The sequence below is a fragment of the Penicillium soppii genome, assembly GCF_028829465.1.
Source record: "Penicillium soppii strain IBT 18220 chromosome Unknown utg000007l, whole genome shotgun sequence".
Lineage (NCBI taxonomy): Eukaryota > Fungi > Ascomycota > Eurotiomycetes > Eurotiales > Aspergillaceae > Penicillium > Penicillium soppii.
In genome coordinates, this window is record NW_026643237.1 from 2,801,452 (window position 1) to 2,821,576 (window position 20,125).

The 20,125-nt window shown below is 50.0% G+C and overlaps 8 protein-coding genes across 8 annotated transcripts; 7 read left to right on the plus strand and 1 right to left on the minus strand.

Annotated features, from left to right (window-relative positions):
* Nucleotides 1–223: 223 nt before the first annotated feature.
* N7529_010326 (dopey family protein) lies at nucleotides 224–6,114 on the plus strand (the record flags this gene model as incomplete). Its single annotated transcript, XM_057245853.1, has 7 exons — nucleotides 224–314; nucleotides 378–502; nucleotides 560–709; nucleotides 770–2,994; nucleotides 3,047–3,273; nucleotides 3,328–4,793; nucleotides 4,846–6,114. 7 exons carry the CDS (start codon nucleotides 224–226, stop codon nucleotides 6,112–6,114), a joined length of 5,553 nt encoding a protein of 1,850 aa, XP_057094116.1.
* A 263-nt stretch (nucleotides 6,115–6,377) lies between these two features.
* Nucleotides 6,378–6,930, plus strand: N7529_010327 (uncharacterized protein; the record flags this gene model as incomplete). The annotated part of the gene is made up of 3 exons (XM_057245854.1): nucleotides 6,378–6,511; nucleotides 6,640–6,745; nucleotides 6,847–6,930. 3 exons carry the CDS (start codon nucleotides 6,378–6,380, stop codon nucleotides 6,928–6,930), a joined length of 324 nt encoding a protein of 107 aa, XP_057094117.1.
* Nucleotides 6,931–7,273: 343 nt separating this feature from the next.
* Nucleotides 7,274–8,140, plus strand: N7529_010328 (putative HIT finger domain protein; the record flags this gene model as incomplete). The annotated part of the gene is made up of 1 exon (XM_057245855.1): nucleotides 7,274–8,140. One exon carries the CDS (start codon nucleotides 7,274–7,276, stop codon nucleotides 8,138–8,140), a length of 867 nt encoding a protein of 288 aa, XP_057094118.1.
* Nucleotides 8,141–8,344: 204 nt separating this feature from the next.
* N7529_010329 (putative glycerol:H+ symporter (Gup1)) lies at nucleotides 8,345–10,453 on the minus strand (the record flags this gene model as incomplete). Its single annotated transcript, XM_057245856.1, has 4 exons — nucleotides 8,345–9,358; nucleotides 9,422–10,003; nucleotides 10,080–10,147; nucleotides 10,210–10,453. The coding sequence occupies 4 exons, from the start codon at nucleotides 10,451–10,453 to the stop codon at nucleotides 8,345–8,347; spliced, it is 1,908 nt and encodes a 635-aa protein (XP_057094119.1).
* A 787-nt stretch (nucleotides 10,454–11,240) lies between these two features.
* Nucleotides 11,241–11,587, plus strand: N7529_010330 (acylphosphatase; the record flags this gene model as incomplete). The annotated part of the gene is made up of 2 exons (XM_057245857.1): nucleotides 11,241–11,351; nucleotides 11,408–11,587. The coding sequence occupies 2 exons, from the start codon at nucleotides 11,241–11,243 to the stop codon at nucleotides 11,585–11,587; spliced, it is 291 nt and encodes a 96-aa protein (XP_057094120.1).
* A 1,105-nt stretch (nucleotides 11,588–12,692) lies between these two features.
* Nucleotides 12,693–13,869, plus strand: N7529_010331 (alternative oxidase; the record flags this gene model as incomplete). Its single annotated transcript, XM_057245858.1, has 3 exons — nucleotides 12,693–12,937; nucleotides 12,987–13,277; nucleotides 13,341–13,869. The coding sequence occupies 3 exons, from the start codon at nucleotides 12,693–12,695 to the stop codon at nucleotides 13,867–13,869; spliced, it is 1,065 nt and encodes a 354-aa protein (XP_057094121.1).
* Nucleotides 13,870–14,459: 590 nt separating this feature from the next.
* On the plus strand, nucleotides 14,460–15,986 carry N7529_010332 (uncharacterized protein; the record flags this gene model as incomplete). The annotated part of the gene is made up of 1 exon (XM_057245859.1): nucleotides 14,460–15,986. One exon carries the CDS (start codon nucleotides 14,460–14,462, stop codon nucleotides 15,984–15,986), a length of 1,527 nt encoding a protein of 508 aa, XP_057094122.1.
* A 941-nt stretch (nucleotides 15,987–16,927) lies between these two features.
* On the plus strand, nucleotides 16,928–20,035 carry N7529_010333 (KAR9 family protein; the record flags this gene model as incomplete). Its single annotated transcript, XM_057245860.1, has 1 exon — nucleotides 16,928–20,035. One exon carries the CDS (start codon nucleotides 16,928–16,930, stop codon nucleotides 20,033–20,035), a length of 3,108 nt encoding a protein of 1,035 aa, XP_057094123.1.
* Nucleotides 20,036–20,125: the final 90 nt, after the last annotated feature.

Consider the following 20,125-nt stretch of genomic DNA (forward strand, 5'->3'; position numbering starts at 1 on the left):
GTGGAATCTGTGGGTTGCTTTGATGGTTGTTGGAAGCTGACGTCGCCCCGAGTCGGAGCTCCAGGGCGGAGCAAAACAATTGAACGTGGCCGCCTGCGTTGCGTGGCTTCTGGGCAACATTCAACCATCGACTCCCTTACCTACAGGGCCATCCTCGATGTCCTAAATATGACGGAGGGCAGTCCAAAGTTTTCACACGAATTTTACGTCCGTCATTGGCACCATGAGCCTTGATCCCAATGCCTTTCCGAGGTCGAACTCCCCCGCAAGCTCCGAGAGCTCCTTGACGCGCTCCCGTTTACAAGGCAAGGAAGGTATGCGAACAACTCCAGATTTTTCGCATCGAGAAGCCTGTATCTGATAGTTTTCACCTGTAGGGTCCCCCAAGAAAGACAAGAATTACCGCCGGTATGCGTCCAGCGTTGAACGAGCGCTTTCGCTCTTCGATAATGCCCTACAAGAATGGGCCGACTATATCTCTTTCCTCAGTCGCCTGCTAAAGGTAAGCCATCTATTGATACCAGTCGCAATGTTCGGTATACTGACAATCAAACACCAGGCACTTCAAACCCACCCGCCCGATCAACCTGTCGTTCCCCATAAAGTGCTAGTATCCAAGCGACTTGCGCAATGCTTAAACCCATCATTGCCATCAGGCGTGCACCAGAAGGCCCTCGAAGTCTATACGTACATATTTGGCTTGATAAAGGTATACGTTATCACTTGAACAGTCACTGAGGTGCTTACTGACGCATGGGATATCCAATAGCTTGAGGGACTGTCGCACGACTTGCCTTTGTATCTTCCTGGCCTTGCACCAACGTTGACATTCGCCTCTTTAACTGTCCGACCACTTTTCCTGTCCTTAGTCGAAGGATACATAGTTGATTTGGAACCGTGGGCGATTCGACCTGCCTTGAAAGCTATCATTCTTGCCCTACTCCCTGGACTCGAGGAGGAAACAAGCGATGACTTCGAGCCTACATTACGTGCTATTAACAAACTTCGTGATGCCGCTGGGCGCCTTGAGACACAAAGAACATCTGAAGCGGGGGCCTCTGGGCAGTACTTCTGGCAGTGCCTCTTTTTAGCATCCATCACTAACCCTAGCCGGCGGCTTGGTGTCCTGGCATACTTGAACCGCTTTCTACCAAAGTTGGGCATCTCAGACCGCCGTCCAAGCACGACTGGTGGAAATGATGTGCCTGATATCCCACCGGAGATGCTAGCCGCAGCAGACTCCGTCATTCTACCGGAGCCTGGCCTCTTGATTCGCTGCATCGCATCAGGTTTATCCGACGACCAACTTCTTGTCCAGCGCAACTTCCTTGATCTTCTTGTTACCCATCTTCCCTTGAGCTCTCCGATCTTGCAGAACAAGATTGCAGCCAGCGATTTGCGGACATTGGTCATCGCAGCAGTGGGGGTGGTCACTCGGCGAGAAATGGGCCTTAACCGTCGGCTCTGGGCTTGGTTCTTGGGGCCTGATTCCCCAAACGATAATTCATCCATGGATGACCGAAAATTCTCATCGGAAACCGCCCGATCTGCCTCTGTTGATGGCAAGGAACTTACGCAATCGCAGTATTTCAGCCGGGTGGGCTTGCAGCCATTAGTTACTGGTTTGTTAGATATGATTAAACAAGCACCGGCCACTCCGTCCGAGAGAACCAAACCTTTCCGGATAGCTTTGTCACTAATGGATCGTTGGGAAATCGGCGGATACATTGTCCCTGCGGTGTTCTTACCCACAGTGCGCAGCGTCAAGGTTTTTGAAGCCGAAGCTCCTAAAGCCCACTTCGAAGAGGTATTTCGCAGTGCGAGCGCCTTCTTCGATGGTGTTGAAAGTGGCGTGATTTTCTCAGAGCTACTGGGGTTGGTTGACTACCGATCTGCCGATTTGGACAGTGACATTGACCGGGTCTTGCGTGACTTGGATCTTGCACAATTTATCATTGAGAACTTTAATGTCCGCGAGGAGGATATGGTTCAGATCCATGTTCCCTTGTTAGCATTGTCAGTGCTCGTGAAGATGAGAAATATCTCACCCACTCAGAGTACAGCCAATAAACAGGCTGTCTCCACGGCGTTGAACAAAGTTCTTAAGTCGTTGATTAGTTTGCTCACAGAACGAGCCTTTTCAAAGAAGACTGGCTCTGAAAAGACTCTTGCCAGCGAACCAAAGTCTCGAAGTAGTGATGTTTTGAAAACTGTCCACAGTTTCTACGAACAAAGCAAGAATAGCCTAGAGCTTCCATCTCTTCCATATGCCCCAAAGAACCTCGGGGAGATGATGATTCGAGAAGCTCACGAACTGGCTATCTCGGGACTGAGAGCTCGAAATGATATAGTGTCCGTTCACGAAAATCTGGATATTCTTGTGACATTGCTCAAGAAGCTTCCAAAGTCGCGGGTTTTGCGAGATCGAAAGCTTTTCGAGGCACTCTCTCAGAGATTGGATATAGGGAAGGACAAGCCCACGACAGCCTCCTTTTCAGTAATCTCCACAATTGCCTCGACGGTGACGAGTCTATTCTTCATCCACACTCCTGGCTTCTATGTCAGCTATGAAGATGCCTGTGACCTGATCACTCCATTGGTCAATCAAATCTGGTGGTATCTCTCACCTCTAAGTCCGAAGTTCCACGTGGAAGCCGTTCGCTGCTTATGGCTCTTGCACTCAATCTCTTGGATTGATCATCTCGTCGAGGCTTCATTGACCTCTTTGATGGTCAATGTCTCAGCGGCAGGCTCCCGTCACCTTTCGTCCGAGCAGCAGGCCGAGCGATTCTATGTCCTATGGAACCACAGCCACCACAATATACACGAGCAACCCCCGAAGCAAGTTCTTGATGTTGGGGGGACCTTATTCTCCTATCAGTGCTCGATGCTCGAACGCCCACTCTTCATTGTACTTGATCTTCTATCTCAAGAGTCAAGCGATAGCTCCCAGAGTGTTCAGCTGTGGCTTCAAGATTTACCGTCCATCCACAAGTGAGTCCCATCTTCTTGTCCCAAAGAACGCCTATCTCTAATAATTTGGTAGGGTCTTTCATGTTATTATTTCCAAACTTGATGAGTTATCTGAGAATGACGATGCCGGCGAGACGGACGCAAGCAGCCAGTCAATTTCCCCCGATGACTACAAGGAGTGTGACTACTTGCTACAGACAGCCTCAAATATCATCGCCGCTCTTTCTCATAATGGATGGATCACTCTTCTTACCCATGTGCTAGGAAATGAGAAGCGCCCTGAAACATCAAAATCGGAAGGTAGGTTATCTTATCCCATTCACCAACTATTGCTGATAGTTATTCTACAAGCAGACAACACAGATTCTAAAAGTCTCCATGCCGCCATATTTGAGGCATCTCTTCGCATTGTCAGCACACAGACCACGAACTCAATAGAAGTGTGTCTGGAAGGAGAACGCCTACAAAAGCATGCCCTCCAGCTCATGCGCCAACTTCTTCTTGGACCTGGAGCAGAAGAACTAGTCGAGTCTGGTATTGATGATTTCTTGGTTGAACGCCTTCTTGTGTCGTCGGAAGGAGGCAGCATTACGGTCCAGGGTGCGCTCATTGATGCACTCCTTGCTGCGTTGAAAGTGCGATTTGCGCAAGCATATCTACCCCCACCTCCGCCTCGGCCCAAGCATTTACGAGCAAGCTCTCGTGATCGTCTGACTAGCCCTTCGATCTTGTCATTCACCAGCGACAAAGGAGACAGAAGGCCCTCGATGCCTCGACTGCCGCAACCACCGGAGCGCCTCCTGGATTGTCTTCTAAAGGGAATCAGCTCGCCAAAGTCCCGAGAAATTGTCGACAAGTGGATAGTCCTACTTTGTGAGGTCCTTCCTCTGTACTCGGGTTCCATATTCCAGATTCTGTTGATGCTTTCGGAATGTTTCTGCCGGGAGATTCGGGCCTCTTATGGCAGGCTCCAGCTGTCCTTCCATCAAACAGAAGACTGGCCGCAGGACCGTTCTGAGCATGTCACAATTGCTCTTCTCTCCGGCCTCGAGACTTGTATCGCAAATGCCCATGAGCGCCTGATTATTGAAGAGGCTAACGTCCCAGCGGCCAAGAGCCCTGATCAACCGCAAGGCTTTTTCGGCAATATGGTGTCTGGAGTGTTCAACTCGGAAGGCGGCCAGGGTCGCCCCAACACCGCGAATGATCGATTGACTGTCCTTCTCTGTTTCCAAGATGCCGTTCGCTTGTGCTTCTCCATCTGGTCATGGGGCGCAGGAGATCACAGTGGATCTACCATCGATTCTGAATCCTTGGCTTCATTCCAGTATACCTCGCTGCGAATGAGAAATCGATCAAGGCGGATTTTGGAGCACTTCTTTACAGCAGAAGCACTTGAATGCCTGGAGACATTAGTTGAAATGTGGTCCAAGTCTGACACCGAGACAGCGTCCCTCATCTTTGACCTTCTTCATACCCTTGACGGATCGAGCCCGAAGATAACCATTCCCGCCATCTTCAATGCAATCTACACACGCACCAACCCCAGTGCTTTGGATTCCAGCCGCAAATCGTCGTTGACTTCCAGCCTTTCCGAATCTGAGCTTGCCAGCTTTTTGGTAACATACGCCCGATCACTAGATGATGATGTTCTGGATGAAATTTGGACAGACTGCACGACGTTTTTGCGTGATGTTCTGAGCAATCCATTCCCACACCGGCAGATACTTCCACGTTTGATCGAATTTGCTGCCATTCTGGGTGTGAAATTGGAGAACACGACCTTTGGCGAAGACCGCCGTATGCGAAAGGAACTCGGAGTATGTGCATTCACACTTGATATTACTATGGATACTAACACACCTGGCGCAGGATGTTCTTCTGCGACTCCTCACAGCGGTCTTCACGAGCAAGCCTTTAGGTCTCAACCAAGACACTGGACCCATGGCAAGATCGTCCGTGGATCACGATCGCACTTCAGTCTCACACACCGGACCCGACGACATGCTGAGCATTTTAGCGGTCTCTATGCCGTCATTCATCACGACCCTGGGTGATTCGGACCGGATCAACACTGCCATCACGGGTGTCTCAACCAACGTGGTGAGTCCTCTTATTCGATCTCGCCTCTTCCCCAACAACCTCAACCGAAATGTCATGATTTTGTTGCAACAAATGGCCAAAGTACCGGCAGCGGCGAAGTTGTGGAAGAAGGACATCTCCGACGCATTCAACGATCCCCGATTCTTCGGATTGCAGTTGGATTTAGCGAAGAATAGCTGGATGGACCTGTTACGTCAGTGGGTTCTTGTCGACAAGGAACGGCTCTCTGAATTACTGGTTCGACTGCCACCGCCAAGCGCAGCGGGCATAATGTTTGGTGTAGGGGCTTCTGCAGCGCGGTTAGAAGCCGATCGAAAAGCGCAACTCAACCTCCGGCGAATCGCACTCCTCCTGCTGTCTGCCAACGAAGACTACTTCGTTGGAGAGTTACCGGCCTTGCTTCAAAAATTGGAAGATCTCCTCGCAGCAACTAGCTCTTCATCGCCATCTTCGGCCACTCGGGCAGAAGTCTTCATGGTCCTACGTGCCGTCGCACTCAAGAGCTCCGCTTCTGCAATGGCGCCATTCTGGCCTTTAATCAACACGGAGCTGCAAGAAGCAATTTCCGCAGTTCCGCAAGGCTTTCAGGCAGAACTGTATAACCCCTACTCGTTGCTTCAGGCATGCAAGCTCCTCGATATTCTGCTTGTACTTGCCCCAGATGACTTCCAACTCCTCGAGTGGCTTTTCGTAACTGACACCATCGACGCTGTCTACCCACCGGATCGTTGGGAACCAATTGCTCTAGCAGATGAAGTCTCTCAAAGCTTCAGCCCTCGCAGTACCATTTCACCCACTCTTCCTGTGGAGACGAATGAACCACAACACCGCAGTGGTCTGAAGCGACCTTGGCTCATCTCTGACTGGATCCGGGAGACGGCTAAGGATGAGATCACTGAGCGTGTCTTGCGACCGTTCTTTGATCGATTGAGTATTTACGTATTTGAAAGTACGTATGGTATGGGCAGTGTAGATCTGACGGTATGCCGGGATGACCTTTTGGCGGATCTCTTCAATGAGAGCACGATGGCCAATTAAACAAAGCCTAAACCTGCAAGTGTATTCTATTCTAGCTTTCGATGTTGTAGGGTTATACCAGATATCAAATATGTTATTGTTTTCGCGGCTATAGTTTCTTCCCGTTTATACAAAGCACCTGGGCAGTAGTTGGTTACCCCAACTTCCGAACCGCCCGGACCTCCGCAATTCATCAACGTCACTTTCCAAACTACACCTCTCTTTTCTTCACAGGAATACTCCATACCTTTCTTCTTCCAAACTTCATGAATAATACTGTCAATATGGCTATTCGCACAAACATCTTCCTCCCTTTGCGTGGACGCGTCGGTATCCGGTCCTTTTCATCATCTCGCGCCCGTTGGGAGGCTTCCGCGCCTCTGCCGTCAAGCAAGCCTGTTGGAGCTTTCCGAGGAGGGTATGTTTAAAGATATTTTGTTTTTTGCTCTCTTTCTAATCGCCTTATTGTTGATAATTTCACGCACATTCAAGCATATCCCAGCATTTTCACACAATTTTCTGAGCTCTGTTGCTAACCTACGTCAGTGTCTTCGGGTTCCTAGCTGGATCTGTCGCCGCCAGCGCGTCGGTGTACTATTACGTCCTAGGAGAATACAGACTCGCCAATGAGATGTTGTCTGATGACATTTCGGTATGTCTACAGCTTCTGATGCTCTCCAGAGCTGTCATCGAGACCTCCTTTTTACTTCCCAGTCATTTCAGAGCTGATCATATGATTTCTACTCATTTTAGGCACTTCAAAAGGCCACAATCAGGCTTCAGTCATATATCACGGAACTGGAGTCCAAGGTTGATCAGTTGCACAATAAGAAATAAAGTGCCTGGTCAATATGTTCGATATTTGTACTTATTATTGCTCGAAGGTGTTGGGTGTGTTTTGTTTCCAGTGCATTAAGGTTCACCAGCTGCAATATGAGGCCGATATGGTCCATTGAACGGCTGGAATGACTTTTCCTGTTTTGAATTGCATGAAAGTAGTGTCGCCTTTTGAATACCAGCATTGATTCTCCTAGTGGTTCAAATATTCACAATCTCTTCCCTGCTGAGCTGTCTACTCTAAACCATTGTGCAAACAAGACAAACATTTTTGTATCTCCAAATTCCGCCTTCCGACTTTCGCGTCTTCAATCCCAAGACACCCACCCACCCCTTATCCAAAATGTTTCGTGTCGAGCTCCTCCAGGACAAATCGACCGCTACGCCTGGATGGTCCTATGCTCCAGCGCGGGGCTTTGACCCCACACAAGCTATGGCGCCAACTCTCGGCCGCAAACGCAACATTCGCGACGCCGGCAAGGGCGGCGACATCTCCTCACGACAAGCGAACGCGATAGCCCGCCACATCGCCGAGCTGGATCGTGAAAACCAGCGCGATGTCACTATCCCAATCCCTGTGAAACAGGCCAAAGAAGCCGGCGCACGCGGCACCCGAGCAAAAACCACTTCGGCCGTGCGCCGCATCCTCCAATCCCAAAAGACCTTCCGGAACCATCTCGACGATGAAGAAGCAGCGATCGCCTTAGGAAGTGGTGGAGGAGGAATAATGCAAACCGCAGGAGCAAATGTTGCCTCCAAGAGCGCCAAAGCCGCTGTTACGGCCGCGCGGCGCAGCTCAACACCAGCTAGCACAGCCGGGCGGAAGCGTCCTTCCGCGGCTGTCACGGCTCCAATGACGACTGCATCGACACCGGCGGCTGAAACGACGGATGCCGAGACAGATGCTGATGACGACACCGCGGGGCGAAAGTCGAAGCTCATCAAAACTGAACACGACAATGACCCGCTTCTGCGCTCGTATGCGCCTGCCGTTCCCTCCGATAGACTTATGCAGCAGCTGCTGGCTGAGCCGCCCCTTTCTTATAATGCCTCGCGCGCGAAACCGCCGTCGTCGGCGCGGCCGGGCCGCCATTTCTGTTGTATGTGTGGGTATTGGGGGAAAATTCGGTGCAAGAATTGTCATTTGAGGACTTGTAGCTTGGATTGCTATAAGGTCCATGAGGATTCTAGGTGTGGTGCGTTCTTTTAGGGTGGTATTGGCTTGTGTTTGTATACTATTACGAGGGCTTGAGCAGAGCCCTCCACTTATGACTTTACGAATTGATACCAAAACTGTACAACAGCCAATACAAAATAATATGCCAGACTTCACAATGAGTATTCTGTATTCATCTCATTATAGCCATTAGTTAGACAAGCTCAAATTTCTAATTTTGCAAAAGAAATGCATAGATCAGCACTTCAGGTTGATGCCCGCCCGGAGTTCATCCTCGCGAACTTCAAACATAACCTGAACGCCGACGAAAAGTATCACACAACAGGAAACCATGTATGCCAGGCCCGAGTAAGAGCCTGTGAGACTAGAAAGAAGATCTTTCAATCCGTCCAGGCCCAGGGCAAACCCAACCAAGTTTGCGATAATCATCATCAGGACGTTTCCTATGGCGCCAATGCCACAGATAACACGATATGTACCCGGGCGAGAGCGCCAGCGGTTGGCAGGGAAGAGAAGAGTACCCACAATTTCTGGTAGAACGAAGAGAGTGACGAGCCAACCCCACATAAGGAGCTGAAGGTTGATATCGTGCCATAGGGCGACAAAGGTGAAGACCAAAAGGAAGTTTCGAATTTGCAAGAACTTACCCATGAAATTAGACTTCGGTGGTGAGGCTGCTTTGGACCCTCCAGGTGGCCGCCGACCATCGCCACCTCCGCCCAGTGGGATGTAAATGTAGCGCACGATCCAGCGGTTGTAAGAACGGTGCCAGCCGCGCCAGAAAGCGAATGCCGAGTAGTTGTTGGACATGCAGCGCACCATATTTTCTGGCGGATCAATGCCATCCACGAGAGCCCAGAGACGGAAGAAGCGCCATGGAATCAGGAGTTTCAACCAAATGATGTGCAAGTTGAAGAAAGCCAGCATGCTCAATTGGCCTGGGGTAAATAGAGACCAGTCTGGGTTGGCTTTGGAGATTGCTACTGCGTATATGTAGTGGAGGACAAGCTCCATGCATAGGAGGGTGAGGCCGAAACGGATGCCATACATCACGGTGCGGGCACGACTGACTGACGCGGCGGTATATCGCTGCTGGGATACATAGTCGTTGAACGTTAAGATTGGACCGGCCAAGTACAACGGTGAGTACAGAACATAGGCGATGTAATTGCGTAGGCTGAACGCTTTGGGCTCTGCGGGAATCTTGACGCGGTCACGGTCAGAGAGGGACGCAGGGTCTAGTTGCTTCTTCTTGTAGAGAATTCGGTCAGCTGCATTGTCGTTTTAGGGAGGGGTCATTGTATTAACACTTACTTCAATTGCGCTTGCCGCGGGGTAGTCTACGCTCCAGTGGTGATCCATGTTGAAGCTGATCAGACGCAGCACAGTAACTTTGAAGAGGACTTCCCATCGTGGCATCAGTCCTCCAAGGTCATCCACGGCCTGTGCCCATTGAATCAAATTGCTGGTTCCTTCGCCCGTTGCGCCAGAGCCTGGCACAAACAACTTCACTATCCGTTCGAGGGGGTATCCGCCAAATAACTCATTGGCGAACAAAATGAAAAGGTTGAAGCCCCACGTGGCGGAAGGCACGTAGGAACGAGGAACATCCTTGCAAATGCGGAAGTTGATATACAGAATTGAGAGCACCTTAAGGGCGGACACTCCGTGTAGGATTGTGACAAACACCAGTCCAAACCAAAAGTCGAACTGCATTCGTTGTTCGAGTTGTGCCTCACTCGCAGCAATACCGGTATGGCTCGAGGGTTTCGTTCCGGTATTAGAGCGGTTTGCATACGACTGGTAGACACGGCGGACAAGAGGATGGGCGATCAGGAGTAGAAGAAGAGCGGGAATATTGTCGCGGAAGCTCGCATATTGGGTGTCGGAGTTATCCTAGAAGCATTGAAGCACCACAGTCAGTAGGATTCGAGTCCGTGGGATAGGCGATGCGCAAAGGTTGAACACGTACGACCAGACGTCCGGGAATCCAACCGGGTGATAGAAGGTTTGAGTATTTGGGGTAAAGTGGGTGGGATTCTGGCGTTGGCCTCCTGTTAGCAAGTTGGACGTCGCTATGGTCTTTTTTCTGGGAGACTCACCATCTGAAGCATCGATGACGGTTTTAAACATCAATGGCACACAGACAATGAAGAAAATATAGTAAACAAAAAATTCTGGCGTGCGCCAGAGCGATGGCGACGCGCCCTGGGCGATTGCATTGGCGCGGGCATTTTGGGCGGGAGATCGCGTGTCGGTATTGGGTGTGATTGCAGTAGAGGTAAAGCGAGTGTCAAGGGTATCCAGCGAATAAATCCGCCGGAGCCAGGTGAAAGGGGAGGGCATTTTACAGCAGTGGCATGACCGGCGCGGGTTTGTAGAAGTTCAAGTCGGAGATGTCTGAGATTCTAGTGTTTACTCAGGGGGCCGAGGTACCGCCACTACAATATTGTACGTGGTCTTCTTGTATAATTCACCAAGTATACTCCGTAAGCAGACTACAGTTCCAAATTGGTCGTTAAAACATGAACTAGCTTGACTCTTTTTCATCCAGATTCAAGAAGGCATCTCTCCGCAGATCTGTAGATCCAATCAGCGCCTGCTAATATCACATCGTGTATTCTGTAAGTGTGAGATATACTTAGGTTGTATAATACTGGAGTTCGAATTGGAAACATATCCTTAATCAAGTCTCTAGATTAGCTCTATATTATATTATATTTTAAGATAGTTATTGAGGAAAGAATCAAAGAAATAAGATTCCAGAGGCGAGTGTTCCATATACCAGCCGCTATGCCCACCTGGGCAAAATAGTGTCAAATCAACTACAACTCCTGTGCCAACTACCTCAACCACCTCATTTAAAATACAACATGTCAACCATTCGAGTAAGTCAATCTCGCCCAGTGCCGTGGATGGAATTCGAATGAGTCATGGCCTACAACGCTGCTCTAACCACAATCACTCCGCAATGCAATGTTAACAAATTACATCAGGTTGCTTTCAAAGTCCATGGCACCGTTCAAGGTCTGTACTCCTCATGTATACTAGACAAATCCAGATACTATCCTGCTTAACAGTCACTGATAAAGTTCTCAGGTGTCGGATTCCGGTAAAATCCCCAGCTTCACCAATGACATCATCCTATTTCAAGCAACGAATTGACCAACCTAGCGATTTTACCCAAAAGTGCGCCACCAGCTATGGCTTGAAGGGATGGGTTAGGAACACCACTTGCGAAAAGGTAGCTATGTCCGCCCTCAATTTACCTATGCAGCTTACTGACTGTATTTTTCATAGGTTGAGGGTGAGGCTCAAGGCAGTGATGAAATGATGCAAAAGTTCTTCCAACAGATCAACAAGGGTCCACGTTTGGCTCACGTGGTAAAATTGGAGAAGCATGACCTTGAGTTACGCGATGACGAGGATCACTTCGCAGTGATACGGACAGCAGAGTCCATGTTTAAATCAGGAAGCTAAAGGTCATTCGCATCCTTGTGGCTGTCAGCTTAGGCTCCAGGGCTCATAAATAGAAGGACAAATGAAAGCGAACATACCAAGGAGCAAAGTGTTTGAGGCTACGTGCGAATCTTATGTCATAAAATGCTCAATGTATTGAGATGTGTATCGAGGAAGATCTGAGACACGAGAGAGAATTTGTGTTACGATGTCTCATGCAGAGTTGACGACAGAGAATCTAAGGTCATTTTTCTCCAAGAGGATCCGCAAGGATTGAACCAATTTGCAAGGGCTTCTTTTCTCCCTACTATAAAATGCAATCATTGTTAAATTTCAAGTATTACTTTTTCAATAACAATGATACGTCTATTGCAGACCATATAAATGAAGATTAGGAAAGGAAACGGAGAGCAATATCGGGTGCTAAGCAAAAGTCCAAATTTTATATAGAATGCAAAAAGATAACTATATCTCAGCGTCGGCAGGAATCGGGTGGACGGTTTCTAGCAATCAACCTTGGAACGGGGCTGAGATGCTTACTGTCACCGGTGAAGATGAAATGGACACCTTGAGCATCCCGAAACCAAAAAATGACCTCAATCTCACTCGGGCTTTGACACCGAATATTTCTCGGGATCGGTGACTGCAAACTTGTTAGGGCTTGCTACCTACTAGTAGGAGCTGACTCATATTGCCTCCGAGGCCGTTCCCTCCCGATGTCACCTGCCACAGTGTTCCCATGTTCAGAAAATCAGGAACAGAAAATCACAAATCTGCTAATTTGTTTACGGGGATAATGGGAAGGCGAGTAGTTTCAATTCTTGTTCAAGTGGACCGATATTGATGAACCCTTGAGGTTTGAGTTGTGCAATTGGGGAACGATGGAACCATTGATCGTGGGGGAAGAAGGATATATCTCAAGATGGCTTATGGATGGTATACGAAATGTCATCCTTCCAACCCTTTCCGGCCAAACCGGGCTTTGTATAGATTTTTTCCCTTTCATTTTCGTGGAAACCCGTGTACCTGAGTTCTCAGGGTTTCAAAAACATTTAAAGCCTTGGCTCAGGGACGCGACTTCACTCTTTCCAAATCAAATATCTCTAAAACATCTCTTGTTTAAATCATGAACTCCTTATCGACTAGAGTCTCCCTGCAGGCAGCAAGGCCGCAGTACCTGCATTTGGCCCTGCGGGCATACTCAGGCGTTGCTGTGACTTCATGCAACCCTACATGTCGGGTCAACAAGCCTTACACCCTCACATCTAAGCGCCTCATGTCATCAACGCCCCAAAACCAAACTAAGGAATACTTCCCGCCTCCAAAGGCCGCCAATGTCAAGGAAGTCCAATCAGCATGGGCACATCCAATGTATGTATGCTCTGCTCTCTGATTGGGAAAGGAGCTAACTATATCTCAGCTATACCGAAGCTCAAATGCGAGATATCAATATTGCACATCGTGAAGCATCAAATTGGTCCGATTGGGTTGCCCTTGGAACTGTCCGTGTTTTCCGATGGGGCATGGATGTTGCGACAGGCTACAGACACCCCAGTCCCGGCGAAGAACTTCCGGCAAGCTTCAAAATGACGGAGAAGAAATGGCTAGCTCGGTTTGTCTTTTTGGAGAGTGTAGCAGGAGTGCCTGGCATGGTCGGAGGCATGCTGCGACACTTGCGCAGCCTTCGGAAAATGAAGCGGGACAATGGATGGTATGTGAAGGGTACACCCAGAGTCTGATATAGTATCAAAGCTAATCTCTCTGTGTTTGATAGGATCGAAACTCTCCTAGAAGAAGCATTCAACGAACGTATGCACCTCCTTACTTTCCTCAAATTGGCCGAACCAGGATGGTTCATGCGCTTGATGGTTCTTGGAGCTCAGGGCGTCTTCTTCAATGGCTTTTTCCTTGCATACTTGGCTTCTCCGCGCATCTGCCACCGATTCGTTGGATACCTTGAAGAGGAGGCTGTCATCACATATACCCGTGCTATCGAGGAATTGGAAGCGGGAAAACTCCCGCAGTGGAATAACCTCGATGCACCGGAAATTGCAATCCAATACTGGCAGATGCCAGAGCGCCAGCGGAAGATGAAAGATTTGCTGATGTATATCCGCGCCGACGAAGCCAAACACCGCGAGGTCAACCACACCCTTGGAAATCTCAATCAAAAGGTTGATCCCAATCCTTACCAAACCGAATACACCGATCCCGCTCGCAGCCACCCAACCAAGGGTATTGATACCCTTAAACCGACTGGGTGGGAGAGGAAGGACATCTTTTTGGGTGAATCAAAGAACTGAGGTTTCAGAACATTTGCAAGGCGTTGAAAGGGCTTGAATTAGCGAAATCATAGCATCTCCTCTCCGAAGAAGATTGAACATTTACTTGAAATGAAAAATTAGAAAGTGTTGTCAAGTTTTTATAGAAACAAGAAATATCTAACCATGGAACGCGGGGCACAGGCTAAGCCTAACCAGGTAATCTGTTGGACCTCGGAATTTGTAGCTTCGAAAAAAGGTGAGAAAAGGGGGACTTTGGGCTTCCCAACTTCTTCTTTTTCATTTCAGAATCTATTTAATTCTTCCCTCTTTCAATTGATGTCGTGGCGCGGCAGTTGACCCGCTTCCCCTTTTAGCCCCGGTTGGTCGAAGGCCCCCCTTTTGACCAAATGCAGTTTCTCGTCCGTCGATCCTGCAGGTCTTATTAAACCTCCATCCTTTCATTAAATACTCAATTATATAAAAGCGTGGCTCAATCGGCTTGATCTCGACCGTTGTTAACCTCGCACAATCCCCGCAGATATCCTCTGTGAACATTCCCATCTTCACGCGACCCAGATCCACCCACTCGTGCCAGGTGTTGAATTCAGCCCCTCAGGAAATCCAGCAAGATGGATGAGCCTCGACAATCAATGGACTCGAATACGGGACCGATACCAGTGCGAGCGTCCTCACCGTCGCCATCTACTCCTGCAACGCCAGCAATTTCTTCATACTCTTCCACGGATCGCACATTCTCCTCCGAGTCATCCCGATCTACCTCCTCTGCCACCTCTGCAGATGCCAGATCTTCAGTCTCGACATCGTCCCGCCGCCATGGATATACCCGTGCGCTGGGCGCCGAGTTCGCTGACTCTGCCCGCCATCGCGACAGCGTTATGAGTCTCGGCAGTATCGCCCACCTACAATACTACTTTGCCCGGACAGGCCTACTGGACGGGAAGAGTGGGCGGGGTAAGGAGTGGGATAAGGACAAGAAGAACAAAAGTAACGTTCCTCGAGTTCTAATCACCCCTAACCAACGACATATGGACGAAGATTTGGTTGCCAGCCCGTCGAATATGACAGACCCGGCGGAAGATGCATTGGAGGCTGATGAGGCCGAGGTGATAATGTTGCCACCTACGGTTAGCACGTACAGCATCAGAACCCATCATATCCCACCTCCGCCAGATCTGATATCCCTGCGCCGGCAGCTGATGCTTGCGCTGGACAAGGCGGAAACTAATATCGAAGCAATTGAGAATGGCGCAGAGCCTCCTCCCCGCGAACGAATTCGTTCCAGTCTTTCTCCGGGCGACATCCCGGAGTCACAGGAGGATGACCAATCCGGACAGGCCCCGACCCCGATGAACAAGGAAGAGGCGCAGGGAATGTGCATCTTAGACGATGTGACAAATGCTATCAGAGCAGCCAAGATCTACTATACCACGCATGAGAATCCAGAGCGCTTAGCATCGATAAAGAGCGAACGCGAGATCCGCAAAGAGCTATTCGACGTCTTAGAAGTTTTGAAGCGGTGGGCTGCGCGGCATTTCGCGAGCGGACTCCGCGAAGAGGAACGCGCGCGCATTGAGGGGTGGATTTCGGGTGTGCGCACCATGATAGTCCGCGAAAAAGCCCTGGAAGATTTGGAGGCCCAAGAAAGAGAAAATTGGGACTGGGCTGCTGGTGATTGGAGAGGCCGGGAGCGCGCACGCGAGGAGTCATTCCTGCGCAGCCTGATGCCTGGCGGCGACTCCTTGCCGATCTGGACACCCGTTGAAGAGACCCCCAGTGACCCTCTCCCCACTTCGTTCCTTGATCGCTTCCGAGACGGTCGTGCGCTAATTCAGTTACACAACCTTGCCATCAAGAAGTCGAAACACCAATTTGAAGAGATTAAGACTTACCACTTGGACATTGCCAAGCCGTACCGGCAGGCTGAGAATCTTCGGTTCTGGATGAAAGCTGCACAACTCCGGTGGGAGCTCCGTCTGGATGTTGATGTGATGGGTGTTGTACAGAATAGTGGCACTGCCGCTTGGGTGAAATTTGATACTGCACTGCTGGCCTGGTGTAAAACTGTGCGTGAAGAGCTGGTGCGTGACTGGCAGGCGGCTAACCCTGGACGGCCCCCAAGTGCTGGGTTGATTTGAGGGGAATGTTTGGAATTTTTGAAATTCATTCTCGCATCTCGGTTATTCATTTCTCCTTTCCCCTTTTTCTCTTTGAGTCCTTTTGGGCATTTGATACGATACCCCTGAATTGTCGCCGACTATTCTGCCCGTCTCCGTGTATTTTGGTTTCTCCTGATTCCTGGTTTCTTTTGGAATTGTATTGATTGTATATATAATTGTTAGGACTTCATTCTCTATACGCTTATATGCACTGAGACTATTTGGTTGAACAATATACCCTTCAGGGCCACGATGGAGTGCCTTACTTATGCGCTTAGTCTAAGTGAGGCCCATAGTTGTTGATTAGAATATGCAAATGAAGGCTAACCCTTCTATGAAGCATTTTTCTAGATCGCATTAGTATCATGACTTAGTTCTCTTTTCTTTAGCTTGATACATGTCATGGACAGAGAGTCACTACATGCATAAAGCAAAAGGGTCTAGATTGATATACAAGTCTCACCCGAAACACTGGCATTATTTAACCCAGACATGAGAAGTAACGAAAAAGAAATGAACGGAAATTCAAGAAGAGATGATTTCATTTGATCGCCGCTAATCCCTTGAATTGCATACCGAGGGGGTACCTGGGGCTCCATAATTAAGAGTACGGGGCTGAAGGTACCCATTCTGTAGAGTAAACGGGCATACTGGCCACTTCATCCCTCTTTTATTTGTCTCAACGATTGCTGCCCAATATCTTCCTCAACTTCATTATACACTTACCTTAGAGGCTCTACATATTCTTGTCATGTAGCATTTTTCTGTCCATCTTCCGAATAGCCACCAGTTTCAACCCGCTAGAAGGGGGGACGACTCTTGACTTTGCCGAACGCCGAGACGAAACATTCCTTGTCTATCCCTGCCACAACCGCATCCTTTGGTCCTTTTGCTCTTTCGATCCCCCAGGGTCTGTCTCCATGCATGCCACAACCAACAGTCCAACTCTGGCGACCGAAATCGCAACGCATTCCAACGCGTCTGCAACTTCCGCATCTCCCCCGTCGCTCACCCCCGCGCTGTCTGTCTCTCCAAATGACACCAGCACCTCCAACCCCCGCCGCTTGAAATCTAAATCATCCTTGTGGTCTTTAGGAAGCAGTAATAACGAAGAAGAAGCACCTGCCGAACCTACCAGCGCCGGCCGGACATCTATCCTCCGTCGGCTTTCTCCCGCTCTTGCGGCTCGGGTAAAGCTGTTAGACGGCAGTAACAAGACCGCGTCGCAAGCTCGGAATGCCAATGCTGTCGGTCGGATCCCCGAAGAGCACTTGAAGGAGCTAGACAGTCTGCACCAGGACCTGTCAATTAAGGTAGAAAGGAGGGGTCAAGCCTGGAATGCTAGAGACACATCACCCGGACAAATCCTGGACTTCAAGCGGAGCGCGTCGAACCAGCTTGAGCTTCCCCACCAGGATATCCTCCGAGAGATCGCAGACGCGCGAAGACAAAACTCGGAGTCAACAAAAGCTGTCGAGGAGGGTCCCGAGCTGTGCGCCCCGAACACTACCACTGTGCCCGTGACTGTCCAGGCCTCAGAACCCAACAGCCCACTCACACCATCGCCAATGTCTGTCGCAGAGCCGGTTCTCGCGCAGCCGCGTGTAGGACCCGTACCGACCGCCCTACCTATCAACCATGCCCAAGATACCCGGACTGATTTCGAGAAATATGTTGATGATACCGCACGGAAAGAGGAGCAGTCTACAGAAGACCAGTCAGCTCCTCCAATCCCGCCGAAAGACTCTCCCCCCATACAAGCTGCTCACTCCCGATCCTCCTCCTTAAACTCGCAATCTTACTTCAACCCTATGGGTCTCCAACGCGCCGACTCAATATACTCTTTCTCCCGTGCATCCTTCAGCAACCAACTCTCCCAATTGACCTCAATCCCCCTCCCGCAGCCAGCCTCACTTGAGGCAAGTATTGAAAACATCTCCACATCCCTTTCAGCCGTCCGAGCACTGAATGGAGCCGCTGAGCAAATTCAGATTTGGATCAAAAAGGCCTCAGATGTCCTGAGCGGCTTGGACTCTGAAGACGATGTGGAATGGGCTGCGGCTGGTGGCCGGGAGGGGTTAGATGAGGTGGACAAGGCCATCACGCGCTTCGAGTCCCTGGTTGATGTATATGTAAGGGCTATTGAAAATGTGCAATTACGAGGCGATATTGCCAATGTTGACGCAAAAAATTTGAAAACCATTGTGAGACAAATGGAAAGCATTTTGGAGAACTGGACACAAATAAAAAGCAAGCTCAAGGGTGTCAAGGAGCAGGTCGAGCTGGCTATGGAATGGGAGGAACTTTGGTCAAACGTTTTGGGTGATGTTGGCATGGAGGTCGACAATCTGAGCGGACTCATCTTCGAGATGGAAGAGAAACGACACCAAGCACTGATGGATACGGGCGAGACCACTGGTGGTCTTGATATCAATGAGCTGGAAACTATTGTCGAGGAGTCTCCTATCAAGGGTCGCTCGGCTTCGCATAACCGCTTGAGCATTGGTCCCATCTTGGCGGCTACATCTGGAACTCCCATCATAAAAACCCCACAAGATGACACGAGCCACTCGAATCTTATGGCAATCTTTGCCCGAATGCAACCGCTGCGCGCGTCACTAGACTTTTTACCCATGCGATTGTCCATGTTTCAGTCACGGGCTGGTGATATCTTCCCAAGTGCATGTGAAGAGATTGAAGACCGGCGGAACCGCCTGGAAAAGAGCTACAAAATTCTCGAGACCGATGCTGAGGCGCTTCGGAAAGAGCTTGATGAGGATAAATGGATTCTGGTGTTCCGCAATGCTGGTGCACAGGCATACAAGATGTTTGAATCAGTGGAACGAAGCATCGGCAAGCTACAAGAAGGATTGGAGAGCGGCATGCAGGTCCATAGCCCCCCAACTCTGACCAAGCGCATTGAGAACTACGAGGCGAAGAAAATGCATTACGTTCCTGCCATAGAGCGTGTGGTATCTATCATCCAAAAGGGTGTCCATGACCGACTGACCGTCAATGGTGAAATCCTTCGGCTTTTGTCTGATATGACGTCCCGGACAGATGCATTGAAAGCTAGCACGAGGGTAATGGACACGTCTCTGGAAGATGTGCAGACAATCAAAGGCCAACAACTCCGGGATTCAATATCGAGCATCCTTACAATGGACAGTCCAGCACCGGGCAGTGCCATCGATACCCCAGGAAGCTCCCCTGCATCGTCAATCATAATGACCAACAATGGGTACAAAGGAGTCTTGACGCCAATGGGTGGCTCGAGCCGCCGCGGAAGTTCAGTGGGAAGTGCTGCGGCCCGCTCGATCTTGCCTCCAAACCGCCGTTATTCTAGCTTGCCACAGCCAACGGGAGCGTACACAAGCAGAAAGCCCACAGTTCGACAATCCTCGGGATTCATTTCTCCTACCCCCTCATACAGAAACTCAAACCTCTTCACACCCACACCGGCTGCCCGCTCACGTACACCCGCACCAGCATCTTCAATCCCCAATCGCCCCCGCTGGAACGGTAGCGCAAACCTGAATGATATGAATAAGAATTGGACAGATCAACAACGTATGTTAGCATCCCATACACCTCGGCCGGCATCAGCCATCCCGTCCCCCAGTCCATACCGACGAGACATGTCTGCATCTCCAAACCCCAGCAGTTATCAGACAAACAGTCGTATCTCCAGCCGCCTCGGCTCACGAAGCCCTAACCGGAACGCGTCCTCCCCGACACCAGCCAGGTCCTCGCTCCTCGACCCGCCTCCTTACAGTCGGCTTCGTCGACAGTCAGGCATCCCCAGTACCCCTCGCAGTCGCCAGAGCTTTGCGGGTACGACCTCGGTTTTCGCCCGCAGCGTATCAGGCCCCACAAATGTTTCTGATACGCCGAGCAAATCGACACGGCCGGGAACAGCTCTGGGTCATTCCAGCAATAGAAGAGCCAGTCTACTGCCGCTACCCAAGCGAATGGATGAGAACCCGGCTTCGTACAAAAAGGTGGATACGCGTCCACGGTGGCGTTGAGCAACCTGGGAACAAATAAGCTGCCGATTCAATATGAACGGTCTCTCTTGCCTTGCTGAGGTCCCATAGCCCCTTGTGTTTCTGCTCATC